Genomic DNA, 20497 nt, shown 5'->3' on the forward strand with positions numbered 1-20497 from the left:
TTAAAAACGATTCATGGTGTGGTGGGCGTGACTTACTTATGGGCATGTTTTTGGTGGGCGTGTTTCAGGCTTTTTTTTCTCCCCAGGCCTCCCCAGCGCTCCAAGGCCAGCTGTTTGGCTTAGGATTTTCACATGCTTAGCTGGCCTAGCACTCTGCCCCACACTCAGGGCCCAGCTGCCCAATTTTGCTGACTGAGGCGCAAACTTCATCGCCCCGCCGCTATTACCGCCCCGAAATGAGCAAAGCCCAAAATCCAGCCCTTTAACTCTAGACTGCCAGCAGGCGGTGCAAACATCCAGGCTCCCCATGATGGTCATTTATAAAGATCTCACAAAGCATGTCTTCCAACATCCACCAACTTGTAACTTCCTCAAAACATTTGACTAAATTGAAGAGACAAGACAGTGATAGATCACATGGTTGGGTTTTATACAAGTTAAACAAACAACTTTTGGCACTCAAGGTAAGATCTGAATATCATATTATTCTTACAATCTCCAGAGTTTTTTCATTCTGGAGTTAGCAACACTATACATTCTGCTTTGTGCATTGATTTTTATTAAGGCAAGAGTAAAACATTTTTTGGGTGGGGAGAGGGAAGAACATTAGTAGTTCCCAGTTGTGGCATGGACTATAATACTTATTCTGAATTAACCTCAGCATGATTTATAGCATTGTGTCAGCATCAAGGAGATGTTAGGAGTGATAGTTATTGTTGTGTATCTGTAAAGCATGCACTCCCATGTTCTGCCACCAGGGAGCGCATCCCCTGAAGTCCCAAGGGATCCCAGCATCCCTTGGAAGTACTGTATATAAGCCGGCCCCTAAGGCCTGTTACTCACACTGGAGTGTCTTAATAAAGACTGAGGTCACTGTTACTTTAACCTCCCTGTGTGCAGTCTCATCTGTGTTAGGAACACAATAACTGGCGACGAGTATACGAATCCAATGCAAAGATGCAGCAAACTGTGGGCATCCTGGAGAAGTTCTCGGAGGGTGAGGACTGGGAACCCTATGTCGAACGGCTAGACCAGTACTATGTTTGCAAGAGCTGTGGAACAATGGGGCACCTCCAACGAGCTTGCAGACGAGCTGCAAGCTCTGCAAAACCTGCTAACCACCACGTAGCAGAGGATGATCGGTCCAAGGTGCATCAAAGCAATTTCAGAGCCTCAAAGAGAGGAGGCAGGTGCTGAAGTACATGGGGTGCACACATTTGACGAAATGTCCACCTATAATGCTAAATGTAAAACTGAATGGCTTACCCATAGCCATGGAACTGGACACTGGCGCTAGCCAATCCATCAGGAGTAAAAAGATGTTTGAGAGACTGTGGTGCAACAAGGCACTCAGACCAGCCGTGAGCCCATCCACATGAAACTGAGAACGTACACCAAAGAGCTCATCACTGTTCTGGGCAGCGCTATGGTCAAGGTCACCTACGAGGGCACGGTGCATGAACTGCCACTCTGGATTGTCCCGGGCGATGGCCCCACACTGCTTCGAAGGAGCTGGCTGGGCAAAACTGAGATGACATCCAAGTGCTATCACATGTCGATGAGGCCTCATGTATCCAGGTTCTTAACAAATTTCCTTCCCTTTTTGAGTCAGGCATTGGAAACTTTTCCGGGGCGAAGGTGCGGATCCACTTGGTCCCAGAGGCTCGACCCATTCACCACAAGGCGCGAGTCCCCGGTACCTCACATGATGAGGGAGAGAGTGGAAATCGACTGGACAGGTTGCAATGCGAGGGCATCATCTCCCCAGTGGAATTCAGCGAGTGAGCCAGCCCGATTGTTCCAGTACTCAATGGTGATGGCACGGTCAGGATTTGCGGCGATTATAAAGTAACTATTAATTGTTTCTCGCTACAGGACCAATACCCACTACCTAAGGCATACGACCTATTTGCGACGCTGGCAGGAGGCAAGATGTTCACCAAGCTCAACCTGACTTCGGCCTACATAACGCAGGAGCTGGAGGAGTCTTCGAAGGGCCTCACCTGTATCAAGACGTACAAGGGACTGTTCATCTACAACAGATGCCCGTTTGGAATTCGGTCGGCTGCAGCGATCTTCCAGAGAAATATGGAGAGCCTACTCAAGTCGGTACCAAGCACGGTGGTTTTTCAGGACGACATATTGGTCACGGGTTGGGATACCGTCGAGCACCTACAAAACCTGGAGGAGGTCCTCCAGCGACTGGATCGCGTAGGGCTGCGGCTGAAGAGGTCGAAATGCGTCTTCATGGCAACAGAAGTGGAGATTTTGGGGAGAAAGATCGCGGCGGACAGCATTCGGCCCACAGACGCCTAGATAGAGGCTATCAGGAACACGCCCAGGCCACAGAACGTCACGGAGTTGTGGTCGGTCCTGGGACTCCTCAACTATTTTGGTATCTTCCTACCGGGGTTAAGCACCCTCTTAGAGCCCCTACATATGTTATTGCGTAAAGGTGAGAACTGGGTATGGGAAAAAAAAACAAGTAATTGCTTTTGAGAAAGCCAGAAACATTTTCTGCTCCAACAAGCTGCTTGTATTGTATAACTCATGTAAAAGACTTGTGCTAGCATGTGATGCGTTGTCGTATGGAGTCGGGTGTGTATTACAACAAGCTAACTTTGCAGGTAAGTTGCAACCTGTCGCCTATGCCTCCAGGAGCTTGTCTAAGGCCGAGAGGGCCTACAGCATGATTGAGAAAGAAGCATTAGTGTGTGTGTGTGTTCGGGGTAAAGAAAATGCATCAGTACCTGTTTGGCCGCAAATTTGAGCTGGAAACCGATCACAGGCCCCTCATATCCCTGGTCGCTGAAAACAAGGGAATAAATACTAATGCCTCAGCCCGCATACAAAGGTGGGCACTCGCGCTATCAGCGTGTAACTATACCATCCACCACAGGCCAGGCACCGAGAACTGTGCGGATGCTCTCAGTCGGTTACCATTGCCCACCATGGGGGTGGAAATGGCGCAGCCTGCAAACTTGTTGATGATGGCGCAGCCCGCAGACTTGTTGATGGTCATGGAAGCGTTTAAAAATGATAAATCACCTGTCACGGCCCACCAGATTAGGACTTGAACCAGCCAAGATCCTCTGCTGACCCTAGTAAAAAACTGTGTGCTGCATGGGAGCTGGGCCAGCATCCCCGTTGAAATGCAAGAGCTAATCAAGCCTTTCCAGCGGCGAAAGGACGAGCTGTCCATTCAGGCAGACTGCCTGTTGTGGGGTAACCGCATAGTGCTACCAAAAAGGACAGGGAGACATTCATCTCGGATCTCCACAGCATACACCATACATATAGTAATGATGAAAGCGATAGCCAGATCCCACGTGTGGTGGCCCGGCATCGACTCTGACTTCGAGTCCTGTGTACAGCAATGCAGCGTGTGCGCTCAGTTGAGCAATGCGCCCAGAGAGGCACCACTAAGTTTGTGGTCCTGGCCCTCCAGACCATGGTCGAGGATCCATGTCGACCATGCGGGCCTGTTTCGCGGTAAAATGTTCCTGGAGGTGATGGATGCTTTTTCAAAATGGATTGAATGTGAAATAATGTCGGGAAGCACCGCCACTGCCACCATTGAAAGCCTGAGGGCCATGTTTGCCACCCACGGCCTGCCTGACATACTGGTCAGTGACACGGGCCATGTTTCACCAGTGCCGAATTTAAAGAATTCATGACCCGCAATGGGATCAAACATGTCACCTCGGCCCCGTTTAAATCAGCCTCCAATGGGCAGGCAGAACGGGCAGTACAAACAATCAAACAGAGCCTCATACGAGTCACAGAAGGCTCACTCCAAACCCACCTGTCCCAAGTACTGCTAAGCTACCGCACGAGACCCCACTCGCTCACAGGGGTGCCCCCCGGCTGAGCTACTCATGAAAAGGACACTTAAAACCAGACTCTCGCTGGTTCACCCCAACCTGCATGATCAGATAGAGAGCAGGCGGCAGCAACAAAATGTAAACAATGGCTGCGTCACTGGAAATTGATCCGAATGACCCTGTGTATGTGCTAAACTATGGACATGGTCCCAAGTGGATCGCGGGCACGGTGATAGCTAAAATAGGGAGTAAGGGTGTTTGCAGTCAAACTAGACAATGGGCAAATTTGCAGAAAGCACCTGGACCAAACGAGACTGCGGTTCACAGACTGTCCTTAACAACCCACAGCAGACACGACCTTTTTCGAGCCCACAACACACACCCAAAGGATCAACGACACCACCCCGGATCAGGAAATTGAACCCATCATGCCCAACAGCCCAGCAAGGCCAGGCTCACCCAGCAGCCCTGCAGGGCCAACAACACGCCAGCCCAGCGAGGGCACAGCCAACACACCAGAACAGACATTTGGACCGAGGCAGTCCACCAGGGGAAGAAAGGCTCCCGACTGCCTCACCTTGTAAATAATTTTCACTTTGACTTTGCGAGGGGGAGTAATGCTGTGTATCTGTAAAGCATGCACTCCCATATTCCGCCACCAAGGAGCACATACCCTGAAGGCCCAATGGATCCCAGCATCCCTTGGAGGCACTGTATATATAAGCCGGCCCCTAAGGCCTGTTACTCACTCTGGAGTGTCTTAATAAAGACTGAGGTCACTGTTACTTTAACCTCCCTGTATGCAGTCTCATCTGTGTTAGGAAGTCAATAGTTATGATGGACGATTATTCAGAGATTTAAAAAAAAACATTTAAACAAAGGGAGCTATGTTTACTTTTCATAGTTACATGCATGTAAATGGGTTATATTGGCCTGGATTCTTCTAAGAACAGCGATCACCTCGCATCCAGTTGCCCAGAGACTTCGCGGGCTTGTCAGCAGAGTATTCTAGTTATCGGGTGTCCAAGTATCTCAATGATACTGCAAACACTGACAAGTGCTGCACAGAGGTGCACCACTGCACCCAGGCTCATGCTTGACTCCCTCCATATGCTTAAAAAAACATGGAGTTGCTGACAGCGCCATCTCCCCTTTAAGGGCGGCCATGCCGCCAAGCCACAGAATTGACACCGAGACAAAAAGATGTCAGTGGCTCCGACCAGCGGCGACGCCGCTCCCGCGGACCAATCCCGGAGAGAGGAAATTTCCCAAGGGGCAATTTCAGGAAGGGGTCGCCGACAGTCGGTAAGGGTTCGGCCTGTGCACGCTGCGGCGGGGAATCGGGCAGCGTGGTCCCCTACATCGCACCAAAACGGAGAAAGGGCAATTTTTAAAATGACGGGCCCTCCGTGGAGAGTTGGCAGCCAGCCCGCACTGACCTATGGCCGTCGCTTTCAGGCAGTCACAGGCCTTATAGAAAGGGGCAATCTTGGACACGCCAATTCATCAGCTGATTCAATGGCAAGTGACCTACCGCCTCAGCTTCACAGACGAAGTCTAGGCACAGCGAGAAACTAGTGGGCAACCTACCAAATTCAAAAAACTGGGAAAGAAGCATTGTTAATTGGCTGTAAACAAGCCACTAATGATTCGAATTGGGTCCTTGCCGCTGTTTCTCAGGTCTGCTCAGCACTAGCAGACCTGACATCATAAAATGCAGGTGTGTGCGTTTTGACAGTGGGTTCCTGACCCGTTGACAATCATTTTAAATTTCACAGCTGACCCGCCACCCATCCCATCTGCTGAGTGCTGGCAAAATTGTAGCAGCAGACTGCAAACCAGGAAGTAATAAACAGGAAAGATAAATTACATTTAAATTATTATGCATGAAGCAAAATAAACGTTAGAACATACACACGGGATTAAGGTAGAGGCACAAAAAAACCCGACAAAATTTTAAAAAAATAATCTGTAATATTAATTGTCTTCCGAGGAAATGAGACTCCATACTTGTAAAAGTATTTTTTGAGGGACAGAAGAGGATGTTCAGCAGCAATTATCCCTTATTATGCTGTTAAAAACTCAGTTACTCCAGATTGAACAAGCCCTAACTTTTTCATCTGCTTTTAGCACGAGAATTGTGGGTAATTAGCCTATATTAGTGATATCTATGCAGGTTCCATCGGCAAAGACTGCAGTGGTGCAGCCTTTGGAGGAGTAGGGTATCATTGACAGCAACTTTCGGATTTCCGCGTTTAACTGTGCATGTGCAGACACCAGAAGTTACGGTCAGTTTTACCCAGAATAACGGCAAGCACCGACAGCCTTGCCGTTATTAGTACAGCAAAATTCAGGCCAATATCAAACCAACAGAGTGAGCACTACTCCTAATGAGTGAGAATGCCAGGTTAATGACAATTACAACTAACCTTCACAATGAAGATCTCCATAGAGTAAGACTGCCATTATTTGTTATTCAGAGTAAAATGGTAAATGTGAGTACACTTACAAAAAGAGAGGGAATATTCCCCCATATGGTCAAAAGCATGTACACGGGTAGACAACTGAGCTGCCAACTATTATTAATTTCGCAGTAATCATTGGTAACCTAGGGATAATGTGAATTTTAGCCCTGTTTGAGATGGTCAGAAACAGGAGCAAAGCAGAGGCTTGGCCAGCATCACCCGTCTGGGTTAATGTAGTGTACGATCCATTCACCAGTCCCCCCATTTTTCATTACAGGACGAGATTCTTGGTATTTTAAGTTATTTTAAGATAATGTATAAAGTACGGTATTAACAATTATGTCAGACACTTCATCGGCACTTTGCAGTTCAGATCACTGAAACAAGCATCCATTAACTAAAGGCCACCTTCAAGGGCAATGACAAAATTATGTTGATGAAAGGAAAAGGTATAAATGATTTATAGAAGAGTCATAACATAGAAATGATCAATGCTGTGTTACTTTTAATCATTGCAGCATAAACATCAACACCTTTTAGATCTTTCGTGATATGAAAAGTGGCACATACCTACAGCCTGAGGAGCAATGATCTGAACAAATCCTGCTGAGAAGGTTATAAGAACAACAGGGTAAGTGACCCAGGCCAAGTATTGCAGAAAGACATTGTGCTCCAAGCCACCGTACATCCATTTCTGAGCTGTGGAAACAAGCAATTATAATTAATGTCAAACTGAAGTCCAGGGAGTTCCAAGAGCATATATCTTTAAATCTTACTTGTTTAGTATGCTGTGATATACCGCATCACTAATTTGTGACAATTTGATTAAAAAATGCACATTAATAAGGCCATTTTTGCTGCCCTGTTTGGCATGCTCAAAGAAATTGTCAGCAACAACTTATGTAAGCAGTCTCATTTTCACTGTACTAATTGAACAATCATTTCATTCTCAACATAAACTTAAGCTCACGTTTCAAATGAATAGTGTAATGACATTGATTAACTGCTTTAAATGAATATTAAAGCCTGTTTTAACGCGTCTAAATTTGTCTATGCTATATGAAAGCCCACAGTACCTCGAATACCCCATTATCATGGTTTTCCAGGTATTGATCAACCTGTCTCTCGATTTTGCTGGTGCAGTCTGGGACATGCATCCCTCCCACTCCCACAGAATGTCATTTTTGACACTTCATTTGATGTTACCAACAATACAATTATGATGTGTATATAAGTCTCAATTGAATTAGATTATTTCAAGTTGTACAGATTGAAATGTTTTAAAGACTAAGTTTATATCTGTTTTGGAGGACCATTTCATTTTGACTGCAGTGTGATTTATTTCTTGCTTTTGAAAGACAAGCTTCCTTTATCATGGCGAGGTTACAGATATTTTAACTATGAAACTAAAAGTAGATGCAGGAACACCAATATAACTTTACCGTGTCTGTTTCATTTTTATTGGGAATCTAACCCTAGACATCATGTTAATTTATGAATTGAAACCTTTTAAAACACACACCTACAATAATCCCTACTACCAGTGCAATTTACATTCAGCAGTAATCTATCCCTGTCCGGCACCCATAGTGGGCTAGATTACCTGGATAGAAGTTATGCTGATTTAACAGTTAACAAACACTATAGGACATGATTAGCTGTCAAAATAACAGTGAGGCTGATGGCCCTTGCTGTTATCTATGCACAAATGGTGCAGCAACTTAGGCTAGGGGCAGATGCGCCATTAAACTAAAAAAAAATCTAAAGATTCTGTACGGGTTGCACCACTCCGCATTTAGCTTGTGAAATCGGCATCTTGCTGCCTGCCTCACCATTGAAGTGCATTGAATAGCATGAAGTTGCTGTATTTGCATGGTAGATATGAACTAAACTTGCCCCAGAAAGTAAACTCATGTCCATTTCAATCTCAGTACCCTTTTAACAACCCGATAAGTTGTTACTGCCGAATTACTGCCAAACAATCTTTTTGGCACTGAAAATTAACTGAAAAGTGTGGAGTCTCATTTCTTCAGGTGTTAATTGTTGTTGGCAATTTAAAAAATGTAAAATTAAGAAAATTTAATTTATTTTTACTTCTCCTTTCTGTCTCCTTTTTTTCTCTCTTTTCATCCAATCTTTCTTTCCCACTCTTTATTTCTCTTTCTAAACTTGATTTGGCATTGAATTCACCCACTCTAATTTACATTTCCTTCTCAGTCCTTGCATTGTTAATTTCACAATCCTTCAGTCTGATTGGTGAAGGAGATGCACAGTTGCTTTCCCTGTTCTTTCAGGCCCCAGATGTCTGATTTCCCTCGCTCGCACTTTCAGCAACTTACTGGGCAAAAAATTAAAAATTAAATGTGCAAGGGCAAGTCTAGCCAGCAGCAGATATTGTTCGAGACCCTGCTATGGTAAATTATGGCGGCATATATTTGAAATAGCTTCAAGAGGGACAATGATGAGTTGAAATCATTCAAACAAAAGCTTAGAATTGAGTATTGATAAAAGGTCACATCCAAACATGAATTTGTCTTTTCCTCTTTTAGATGCTGGATGCTGATCTGCTGTGCATTTCAAATGTTTTTTGTGTTTAAAACACATTGGTGATAACCATAGATGTTTAATGCTCTCACATGACAATCCTCTTTTTCATATGTTAACAGAAGCATTAACCTAACTAGAATAAAAAGTGGCTATGATTGGTTTCAATAGCTTCCAGTCTTGCCCTCCAACTGATTTCTTTGGCTGATGACCTCCAATCCCAATGGAAAAAAAAGCTAATTTTTCCGGTGAATGCTGAAAGGCTGACGCATGGATTGAAGTGCTACTGTCAACTTGAAAAACTGATAGTTGGCATGTATGAGTTAGAGAGTCCATTCTGCTGTAGTGGATGAGTCACTGATTTATGCACTGCAGCCAGATAAGGTACTTTGTTCATTACTTAAATTATTAGATTCTAATTTTTCTGACAAGTGCCTCTCATCTTAAGACTGTTTCCAGCAGAGTGGGACAGTTGGTTAAAGTGACCGGTTCTGGTGCGCGGCTCTAAAACTGCAAGAGGTCAGTGCGTGGTCCTCACATGAAAATACAGGCTGGGGAAATGCCAAGGTTGAGAGTTCAAGCCTCACCTAGAACAAACAATCCTTTTAAGATACATGATCGGCTCTGTCGTGCAATGGATAGTGCATATGGACTTCAAAAGCATTTGATAAAGTACCACATAACAGACTTCTTCGGAAAATAGAATCAGGTGGTTTTAAATAGACGGTGGTAACCTGGGTACATAATTGGCTAAGGAATAGGAGGCAGAGAGTAGTGGTGAACAGATGTTTTTCTGACTGGAGAGAAGTATACAGTAGGGCTCCCCAGGGGTCAGTATTAGGACAATTGCTTTTCTTGTTATATATAAATGACCTACCTGGACTTGAGTAGAGGGAGTACAATTTTTAAGTTTGCAGATGGTACAAAACTTACCAATGTAGTAAATAGTGAGCAGGATAGTAGCAGACTTCAGCAGGACATAGACTGGTGAGATGGGTAGACAAATGGCAGATGCAATTTAATGCGGATAAGTATGAAGTGATGCATTTTGGAAGAAACAACATGGAGAGGCAGTGTAATCTAAATGGTACTATTTTGATGGGGGTGCAAGAGCAGACGGGCCTTGGTAGTACATTTCACAAATTCTTGAAAGTGCCAGAGGAAGTTGATAAGGCAGTTAAGAAAGCATATGGGATAACTAGCTTTGTAAATAGGGGCACTGAACACAAAAACAAGTCATGCTAAATCTTTATAAATCACTGGCTAGGCTTCAGCTGGAGTATTACGTACAATTCTGGGTACCATACTTTAGGAAGAATGTCAAGGCCTTGGAGAGGGTACAGAGGAGGTTTACCGGGATGATATCAAATACAAGGGACTTCAGTTATGTGGAGAAATTGGAATTCTTCTCCTTAGAGCAGAGAAGGTTATGGGGAGACCTAATAGAGGTATTCAAAATTATGAGGTTTTTTGATAGAGCAAGTAAGGAAAAACTGTTTCCTCTGGCACTCTAACCAGAAGTCATCGATTTAAAATCATTATGGCAAAAGAACGAGAAGTGAACGGAGGAGAAATAATTTCACACAGAGGTTTGTTATGATCTGGATCGCACTACCTGAAAGGCTGGTGGAATCAGATTCCATAGGAACTCTCAAAAGGCAATTGGACATGTATTTGAAGATAACTAATTTGCAGGGTTATGGGGAGAAAGCTGGGGAGTGGGACAAATTGGATAGCCCTTTCAAAGAGCTAGCACAGACAGGATGAGCTGAATGGCTCCCCTTCTGTGCTGGATGATTCTATGATTCTATAACTGAAACGTAAAAGTGTCTCGAATTTCATGTTTACAGAGCAATATCTCAGAGAGGAACAAGGCAACAACAGCTATAATTCTGTCACATTTCCTTAACAGAAGGGGGGGGGGGGAAAGAGAGGAAAAAAAGGTTTCATTGGAGCACGAACCAAGTATTCTCAAATGGCATTACTTAACTAATGCAAGAAATGATCACCTGCTTTGCAAGAGATATGCGTTTTTTAAATGATGTAATGAATACTTTGTACCAAAAATACTGCTGCTCCTTTATGAAATCTGAAGGACATAATATACTATTGCAGATAGCAGGTGCAATAATTGGACACAATTTGTATATACAAATTGGGTTAATTAGAAAAGAATCTTTCCATTTGAAGCCAACACCCATCAATCCAACTTATGTAAAACTGGAGAGATATGGGTAAATGATCTCGCCCAAGAAAATAGACGACTGCAGTATAAGATTTCAATCCTGCAAATGCTGTAGTTCATTAAACGTACTTTTTATACAGCACATCACTGTCAAACAGAGAGAATCTAAATAATGGTTACATGGCATCACAACGTTCATGCTCATTTTATTACAACCAGACATGTCTCAATATGGCATCCTGTGATCTTTTGTATTTATCTTGTGATTCGGTGTAGCTTTTTCCAAACAGATGAGCTTAGACAGGCTGAATGTCTGTCTCCCTCCATATTTATCTTATGATCTGAGCTTAACATACATTTAAAAAAAAAATACATTTTGATGAGAGTCACTACCTCCATGATCTAAGAGAAAATTGTTTTCACTCATTCTCTAAGTACAATATTAACTTGATCAGCTCCAAATAACTGATTTGCCAAAGCTATGTGGCTATATGTAACAAGTTTTATCAAAAAAAAGTATTTTAAGATTTATAGCAAAAATGGATGGAGATTTATGTTTACATCTAAGGTTGTATGTGTGATTTTTGAGCTTTCTGACATAAATCAGCTCAAATAAAAAGAAAAGAAAAAGAAAAATATTATCGATGCTGGAAATCTGAAATACAAACAGAAAATGTTGGGAGCACTCAGCAGATTAGGCAGCATCTGAGGAGGGAGGAAAATAGGGTTAGTGTTTCAGGGCTAAATGACTCTCGGTCAGAACGGGAAGATAATTATAAGGAGGAATAAAAGATCCAGTCAGAAGCTGGCCTATACACAGAATGCAACAGAATGAAGGGTTCTGTAATCTTCTATCCTGGCTCACGTTGTTCCTAACTTGTAGGTATCCTTGCACATACTTAAACTGTCACGCTATATTCCTTATGCTTCTACTAATTTATATTTCTGAGTTAACTACTGGATTAGACCTCACTCTACATTACATACATCTGCTTCTCCTTCCCTTATTCAAACCTCAAAATGAATCTTCATATTTCGAGCATTCTTCACACCAGCATGAGTTCAGCCAGTCTGACTAATCACTCCGTTAAGATTAGGTTGGCAATTAAAACTTGCAGAAACATAGACTTAAAATGTAATTGTCCAACCAATTATACTTTGGAAGATTCTTCACATCCACACTTCATTAAACGTCAACAACGTATATATTATTACCATATTGTCCCCAAGACTTGTGTCCACATGCCCACGAGTGTCAATCTGAACATAGACAGAGAAAGGTTGTTTGTCTGATAAATCTTTTTCTTATCAATAGCTGGTCATCAGATTAGGTGTGCCAGCAGGTTAGGACATCAACATCTTGTCGTGAAGTTAACCCCATAGTGTCAGATTTGTTTCAGCTTTACCTACACATTCTTTAATTCACATAACAGACTCTCAAAACAAAACCTGGGGCTCAATTTTCCCCAATGATTTGCGCAGTCTTTTTGGCACTCGCCGCTTTTTTTGGCCCAAATTTAAAAATCCAAGTTTCCTCAAAGTTTCTGTGCCAGCGTAACTCAGTTCGTTACGATTTTTTTAGGTTAGATTTTTTTTTGTGTCATAGATTGTTTTTTGTAACCTGATGCTTGCGCCAGTTTTTCACATTTATGCAAGTTTGGCCAACTTACATTTCTCCTAGGACGGCATACGTGACCACTCCCAAAAAACCTCAGCACTTAAGAAAAACCAACGCACATCAAAAAATCGGCGCTGAAAGACACCATTGTTTTGGAGGGATTCAGGAACACATAAATACGCATCATCAAGCTTAAATGTTTCCAACTGAACACTCAGAAAACGGAACTTTCATGCAATTCTTTAAGTTTGGATTTTTTTTTTTTTTAAGTGCCATGCCACCATCGAACGTCTCCAAACCGGGCTCGAGGGTCAGAGCGTTGGCCAGCAGAATCAGTCCCTCGCCCGGACTCAGGGGCTCAGATTCAAAAGAATCTCAGGGGTGTGTGGAAGCTGACCTGAAGGGACGAGAACCCTTATACTATGCCACTATATATCAAAAGAAGCCAGGGTTGGGGTGGGGTGAGGGCGGGTTGTGGAAGTCGAACTGAAGGGATGAGAAGCCTTACACTATGCAGCAAGCTGCATCAAATGAAGCCCGGAGAGGTGGGGGGGGGGGGGGGGGGGCGGCAGTGTGTTTCCTGATCTAAGCAAGCCCATTGCGCATGCTCAGATCTGGGTATGGTCCATACCAGGACATCGATCTTGGGGAGAGAGACAACAAAGAAGCTTGTCCTGCCTGCCGTTTTGAGCTTCTTGCAAAGGTACAATTTAATTATGGGGGAAATACGGATAATGCCATACGTCGTGCAAGCCTTCTGCATGATGATGTGGCGGAAGAGACAACTGATTCAATGTCATCGCATGAGGAACCTCAGAACACATAGGATGATGGACAGGCGTTCATAACTGCACCCGAGTGATGCAGGCTGTGTCAGAAGGCTGTGTTTCCACAAAGAAGTTGTAACCAAGATCTGTGAGTTAGTAAAAGCAGACCTGAAACCTAGAAGCGTCAGGAGGACTGCTTTGTCAGTTGAAGTGAAGGTTACAGCTGCACTTTCATTCTATGCCTCCGGATCGTTCCAGGCCACAACTGGGGATGTATGCGCCACTTCTCAACATGCAACTCATATCTGCATTCGGCACGTGACTGCTGCACTATATGCCCAGAGGAATGACTACATAAAGTTCCCCATGCCTGAAAGGATTGTGGGCTACTCCAGGATTGCTGGCTTCCCAAAGCTACAGGGCTGCATTGATTGTGCCCACATTGCCTTGCGAGCATCTTTGAAGGATTCTGAGATGTACAGGCTTCCACTCCGTTAATGTGCAACTCGTGTGTGACGACATTCATCGCATCATGTCATTTGATGCAAGATACCCTGGGAGCACCCGTGATGCGTTCATCCTACGTGACAGCACTATATCTGCCTTGTTTCAGCAGCAGCCAGAAGGGCAGATTTGGCTACTGGGAGACAAAGGGTATGGCCTCGCCAGCTGGCTCATGATGCCCCTACGCGTAACCCGGACGGAAGCTGATCGGAAATACAACATGTCGCACATTGCAACGCGCAGCATAATAGGGAGGACCATTGGCATCTTGAAACAACGTTTGATACCTAGACCATTCCCGGAGGCTACTTGCAATACTCCACTGAGATTGTCAGTCAGTTCACTGTTGTGTGCTGCATGCTGCATAACTTAGCCATCATGAGGCAGCAGCAGCTGGTAGTAGAAGACCCACCTAAGGTGAGAGTGGCTGATGATGAGGAGGAAGATACAGATGACGAGGAGGAGGTGGAGGAGCACAAGGAAGCCATGCAACTACCTGAACCTAGAGCACGACGGCAGAGGAGGGTGGGCCATCGTGCCCCTTAAACGAATGCCAGCAGCTTATCTGTGAAAGATTTGCTGCCTGAAGGCTCAGCGGCAACTATTCCAAATGGACCGTGTTTACTGTTTAGACCTGTTCCATAATGTTGTGTTGTGTTAATGGAACAAATAATGAAAATGATTCTTCTTTACTTCAAAAAGTTGTGTTAGTAATGGAAAAAATAATGGAAATGATTCAGTTATAATTTAAAATATATTTTATTCAAAAGTTTAACATTTATTTGTATTTAATTTAACTTTAATAAAAATATTCTTGTATCAAACTTTAAAGTTTTCAGTTAAGATCACTTACAAATTTTTTAAATTGTAAATTTACATAACTTACAAAAAACTTTTAATTTGAGAACAGTTACAACAGTAACAACAATAATAACAGCAGCAGCAGCAAAGAAAGGCTGCACCCATCTCTCCTCTAGTTTATTCTAAGACCGCCCGCTGCGCTTGGTCTTGTTGAATCCACCCTTGCCCGCAGGCGGTGGTGCAGTGTTTCTTGGGTTGGTACAAAGCTTATTCTTTCAAACATCTCTGGTAATGTGCACTTCTTGATGGGGAGGTGGGGGGTGACAGCCGATAATGTGGAAGGCCTGGTTTGGGCCTCTTCAGAGGCTGGTCTGGGATTGGAAGGGAGTGGCAGTTGATTCTGTCAATGGGCACGGGGTCTGGGCGTGTTCCCTTATTTCAACAGCTAACTCCGACATTCCCTCCCTCGTGTGCCCTGACAGTGTGTCAACTACCTCTGACATTCTCTCCCTCATGTTCCCGGACAGCATTCCCATTTCTCGTGAGTGTGTTATTATTTCTCCCGACAGTCCCAATACCTCAGTGTGTCCAGGAGCCATCATCTGAACCACATCTGTTAGATTCTGCACCTCAAGAGAGCACTGTCAAGCTCTCCTTCCCCTCCTCACCCTGGGTGTGTCTCGCTGTATACCACTGGGACCCATAGCCTCGGATGGAGGGGCCCTGAGTGTGCCTTGCTGCATCCCACTGGGACCCGCAGCCTCGGATGGTGGGGCCCTGGATATGCCTCACTGTACCCCAGTGGGACCCACAGCCTCGGATGGTGGGGCCCTGGATATGCCTCACTGTACCCCAGTGGGACCCTCAGCCTCGGATGGTGGGGCCCTGGATATGCCTCACTGTACCCCAGTGGGACCCTCAGCCTCGGATGGTGGGGCCCTGGATATGCCTCACTGTACCCCAGTGGGACCCTCAGCCTCGGATGGTGGGGCCCTGGATATGCCTCACTGTACCCCAGTGGGACCCTCAGCCTCGGATGGTGGGAAACCAGGGAATGTCCCAGCAACACTCGTACCATTCAGGAAAGGGGCTGGCACCTCAATGGGTGGCACCTCCTCCAAAGTGAGTATAAGAGTAGGGGCTTCATCCATCCCCTCCCCCTCCCCCTCCCCCCCATGCTCTTGGTCTGGAAGGTAGGATTGGAAGATGTTCTCCTCTTCAGGCTCGTCCACGTCTGAATCTTCTTCAGCCTCGTCAGGGTTGGCCTCAAGTTCTGCAAAATATAACAGAACAGACAAATGGTTAGCAGCAGAGGAGGGGGCAGGGTGGGTGGTATGAGTAGGCTCACACAGCACAGGCAGCAGGCTCATTTGAAAGACCACAATGAATGAGAGCACATTGCATCAACCGAAGCGTAGCTGACGGAGACATCCCCATGAACCAAAGTATGGCTAGCCCGCACAGTGCTTAACATTTAGCAAAGCCAGACTGTGGAATTTGCAGGACTTACCCTCTCCCTCGCGTGAGGGCCCAGCTTGTGCAGTGGTGATTGATTTTCTCCAGGCAGGATCCATCAAAGCAGCAACTCTTCTTCCAAGTGTGTCAGTGGGTGCAGATTTGCCGAGCCTCCCCCTATTCGAGTTCTTTCCCATTTGTTGTGTGCCACCTCCCTCTGCAAAGATGAAAATATAACTTTTTAGAGAGGGTGTCTTTCTGCTGGGTGGGACATACACAGCTGGTCACTTTTACAATTGCAATTCCATTGAATAAATGAAAATATTACTTACACTGACCACTTGACCAAGGTCCTGCCACTTCTTTTTGCACAGGCCTCCAGACCTCGGGGTGGTCACCATTGCACAGTAATCTTCTGCAAATTGGTTCCAGCGTTTCTTAATTTCTTTTGGTGAAACTTTTATGCGACCTCTGCTGGTGTCCAGCTCGTGCCATCTGATCTGAATTACAGTAAACAGTGCTTCCACTTCATCCTATGAGAAATTCTTGTTCCTTGAGCCACGTTGCACCTTGTATTGCAACTCTGATTTTTCCAATGAGAATTAAAGTTCTCACACACAACTGGCTCTTTAAAAATGGCCGAATGCAGACGCGGAGCTGTATCGGGCATGCGCGCCTGTAGCAATCACGTCAAAAAGTCCTTTTTTTTGGCGCATGCGCAGAAGGGAGGCATTGTTTTTTCGGTGCAGACATAAGGCTCCACCCCCCCCCGGAAGCTACAGGACAGGCTGCGTGGCGCCAATTTAAAAAAATAGAACGGAGAAACTTGCTACTTATTTTTTTGGAGTAGTTGGGGACAAAAATAATCGGACGTAACTCTGGCAATACGCCAAAAAACAGCATTGGGGAAAATTGAGCCCCTGGAATTGCTGAAGATTAATCACCTTTTACGTATAATGATCAAGTTAACAAATGCTATATCAAATTACACCATAACTGCTCAAATAATTTATAAAAAGCAGTCAGTTTCAGCTATGCAAGTTATGGTCAGCTGCTAGAAACCTAATCAACATCTGAATCTAAAAGTGACAAAGCCTTGTCTATTCAATTTATTATGGGGGCCTGGTGAAGCGGGCTTGAAAATTAGCAGATAAAAGAACAAGGGTGCTTTGTAAAGCCTAATTGTGTAGACAGCACTTTGAGGTCCTGCTTTCTATCCAAATTATAAAAACAAGAGATATAGGTTAAAAGGACTATATCATCAATAAAACAAAAGACACCAAGAAATTGCTCACTGATTTGTAACAACCATCGAGAAGTTGATAATAATCATATTATTAGATATAACTCTTCATATCCTGAATAATGAGATTCACCATATCACCAAACAGCAGCAACTGCTTCCTCACAAAATAAAATAGACTGAATTTCAAAGCAACTATTGAAAGAAATGATGCCATCTATAATGGTAGATGTTGATAACCAATATCAGATGAGAAATAAAGATCTGTCAAACTGATGTATTAAAATTAAAAGCATCAGCATAGGGTAAAAAGAATTGTAACACAAAGGGGGCTAAATTCAATCACTCCCGAACATGAATGTGGGGCTCACGATCCATGATTATCCCACACTCGTTGCTTCTGATGCAGGCAACACGTAAACTTCGTGCTGCCTGCTAGCTTAAATGATTGCAGCATTGAGGAAGCGCTAAATGTGCTATTGAGTGGTTGAGCGCCTCAACAGGGAGCCCGAGTTCGTGCGAGGTTAGTACCACTTAAATCTAGCCTGCACCACACCCCTATCACTCACCTACCAACAATCTCTATCAATCAAGACTTATACCCCACATTCACATGCTCCATCTCATCCTCACATACTTGGCACTGCTGCAAGTCTCACACTCACATCTCACAGCTTGCACACATTGTCAGCTATTCAATCATGACAGGCACATCACCCACATTGCACCACACTCACTGACTTCCTTCTCTCTTGCAGGACAAGTTGGCACAATGGCAGCGGGAACTAACTGGTGGGGAACAGGCATGGCTGCATGACCTTATCCTGATGGAGGAGACGGTGGTCACCATCATTGGAGCGGCCATTGCTGAGGCCGTGGCCAGCAGTGAGGTTGAAACAATCGCAGATGACGGTATCCTGCTTACCTAATCTTCCTTCTCGCATCCCACATCCCCCTCATCCCACAATCTCTTCTGACTTACAAGCTGCACATGGTATAAGCATGCACCTCTTGCATCTCCCCTCACCACAACCCTACCCTTGTGCCTTTCTCCTTTCAGATACCCAAGAACGCAACTTGGCTAGGCAGTGGTGAACGAGCAAGAACTGGAAGAGGAAGAAGTTTGTAGTGCTGAGGACACAGCACAGTCACTCGACTTCACACTCACAGCCACCAGCTCAGAGAGTGACACTTTAGAGGATAGCTTCGAAACAGGATCTGCAGTCAACGGAAGTGCAGGTGCCAGCTCCCAGAGGGCGAGGCCGCGCACTAATTCTGCTACAGAGCACTCAGATGAGGTCTTTGATCGAGCAGCCTACAGAAGAAGACTGATGGGTGCACAATGAAATGCTTGGCGTATTCGCAGGCCTGCCACAGAGCCTGCGTGCAAAGAGCATGGAGGAGTCCAGCACCAACTTGGCACAGGGCTTTGCACAAAGCTAGGAAGTGATGGCCAACTCCATTAGCACACCTGCGGACCAAACCAGGATGCAGCGTCTGATGGTTAATGTCTCCGCTTCCATTGCAGCACAAACAGAAGCTACATAACATCTGGGTGCTGCAGTGGAACCTCAGACTTCTGTCATGCAAGCTCAAACTGCTGCCATTGTGGCCGTGTTTACCAATATTCAAAGGGGCTTGTAGGGTGTTACAGCAGTGCAGCAATCTGTCCTCCAATTAGGATTGTTGAGGCGCTGCCCCGGGGTGTGGCAGTGGCTCCGTGGAGCACCAACCTTCTGTCTGCTCTCAGGGTGACAGCATTCGTCCTCCCACCACTGCCACTCCGCCAGTGTCCTTGCTGTTGCCTGTCAGCCAGCCCAGACTGCTGCCGCTTATACTGAGATGGTGCAGTCCGAAGCCGAGTCTGCAGCACCTGCCACACCACTCCCTGTAGACTTTAGCAGCTTGAACTAACTGTACAAACCACCAATCACTTCTACAAGCGCAGCAACAGCCAGTAGAAATCAATCATCAAATAACTGGCACTGGTGGGGTGTTCTTCCTGTTCCCGAATTTGTGTTCAGCAGTGCGAGCTTCAGGGAGGCGGTTAGCTGGAGTGTTCAACTCCAAGATAGCAGCGCTGGCCACTCTGCCTACTTTGCACACTTCTGACGCACGCTCCTTGCGTCCACACTAATGGCATTCGGCGTCAAGTGGAACCAAAACATCATGACCAAACAACGGGCCCTACGGAACCAAATTTAGTGACCAGAAGTGCTATAAGGACCCCTGAATAACACCGTGCAAATAGAGCACCCAAAGTTTGACATGCATTACCAATTAAACTTAAATTGGTCCATTTGGTGCCTGCTGATTCCAAGAGGGCAAGAGGTGGAAAACAACACTGATAAGTCACAGAAAAGCTCACTGCTTCCTCCTGTTTATATGGGATAATACAAAGCAAACTGCAATTGGTGCGCTTGAAATGAATCAATCTCAAGACCAACTATATTTTCTGTTCTGGAAGAATTTCCCTATCACTTGAACTGCAGAGCTTTTTCCAAAGACTAAGACCGCAATTTCCCCTCCCTCGGCAGGTGACGCCGGTGCTAGGTCCCGACCTCGCTGCTGGCTCCAGCCTGCTGTCCAAAATGATTTTACCTTGATTGGGCCTATTAAACCCGCCCAGCATGTTTCCCAGCCAACTGAGGAAAACCGGTCAGATAATGTTATTTTATGACACGTCATCAGCCGGTTTCCTTAAAGGGACCATGCGCAAATTTGCTGTCAGTGTTCTACAGAATTGAGGTGCTGCAAACACTGACAATCACAGCACAGAGGTGCAGGGCTGCACCTAGACTCTTCCATTACTCCCTCCATATGCTCACAGAACACAGGGAGATTCTCTTCCCTTCCCATGGGCAGAACAGACCTCCCCCAGAGACCAACACAGCCTGGTTGCACATTACACAGGAGGGCACAAGCAGGGATATTGTCAGGAGGACCTGGCTGCAGTGGCGCAAACCTTTCAATGATCTTATTAAATTAGGACACGTTACTGCAAAGCCACACTCAATCTCATCCTGCTGTGCCACTCACCACATCTCCTTCCCTACCCTACTCCTGCACATCCTTACTCACACCAACTTAG

General features: G+C 45.2%; 1 protein-coding gene across 2 annotated transcripts in view; it reads right to left on the reverse strand.

The window, feature by feature from the left end:
* LOC139265315 (chloride channel protein 2-like) overlaps nt 1–20497 on the reverse strand; it is a 684518-nt gene that overhangs the window by 317942 nt on the left and 346079 nt on the right. For both annotated transcript variants that reach the window (XM_070882282.1, XM_070882283.1), the window contains exon 4: nt 6860–6988. In XM_070882282.1, the coding sequence (XP_070738383.1) occupies nt 6860–6988 (129 nt within the window). The remainder of the gene's footprint in view (nt 1–6859; nt 6989–20497) is intronic.

This window comes from Pristiophorus japonicus, chromosome 6, assembly GCF_044704955.1.
Source record: "Pristiophorus japonicus isolate sPriJap1 chromosome 6, sPriJap1.hap1, whole genome shotgun sequence".
In the NCBI taxonomy this organism is placed as follows: Eukaryota; Metazoa; Chordata; class Chondrichthyes; family Pristiophoridae; genus Pristiophorus; species Pristiophorus japonicus.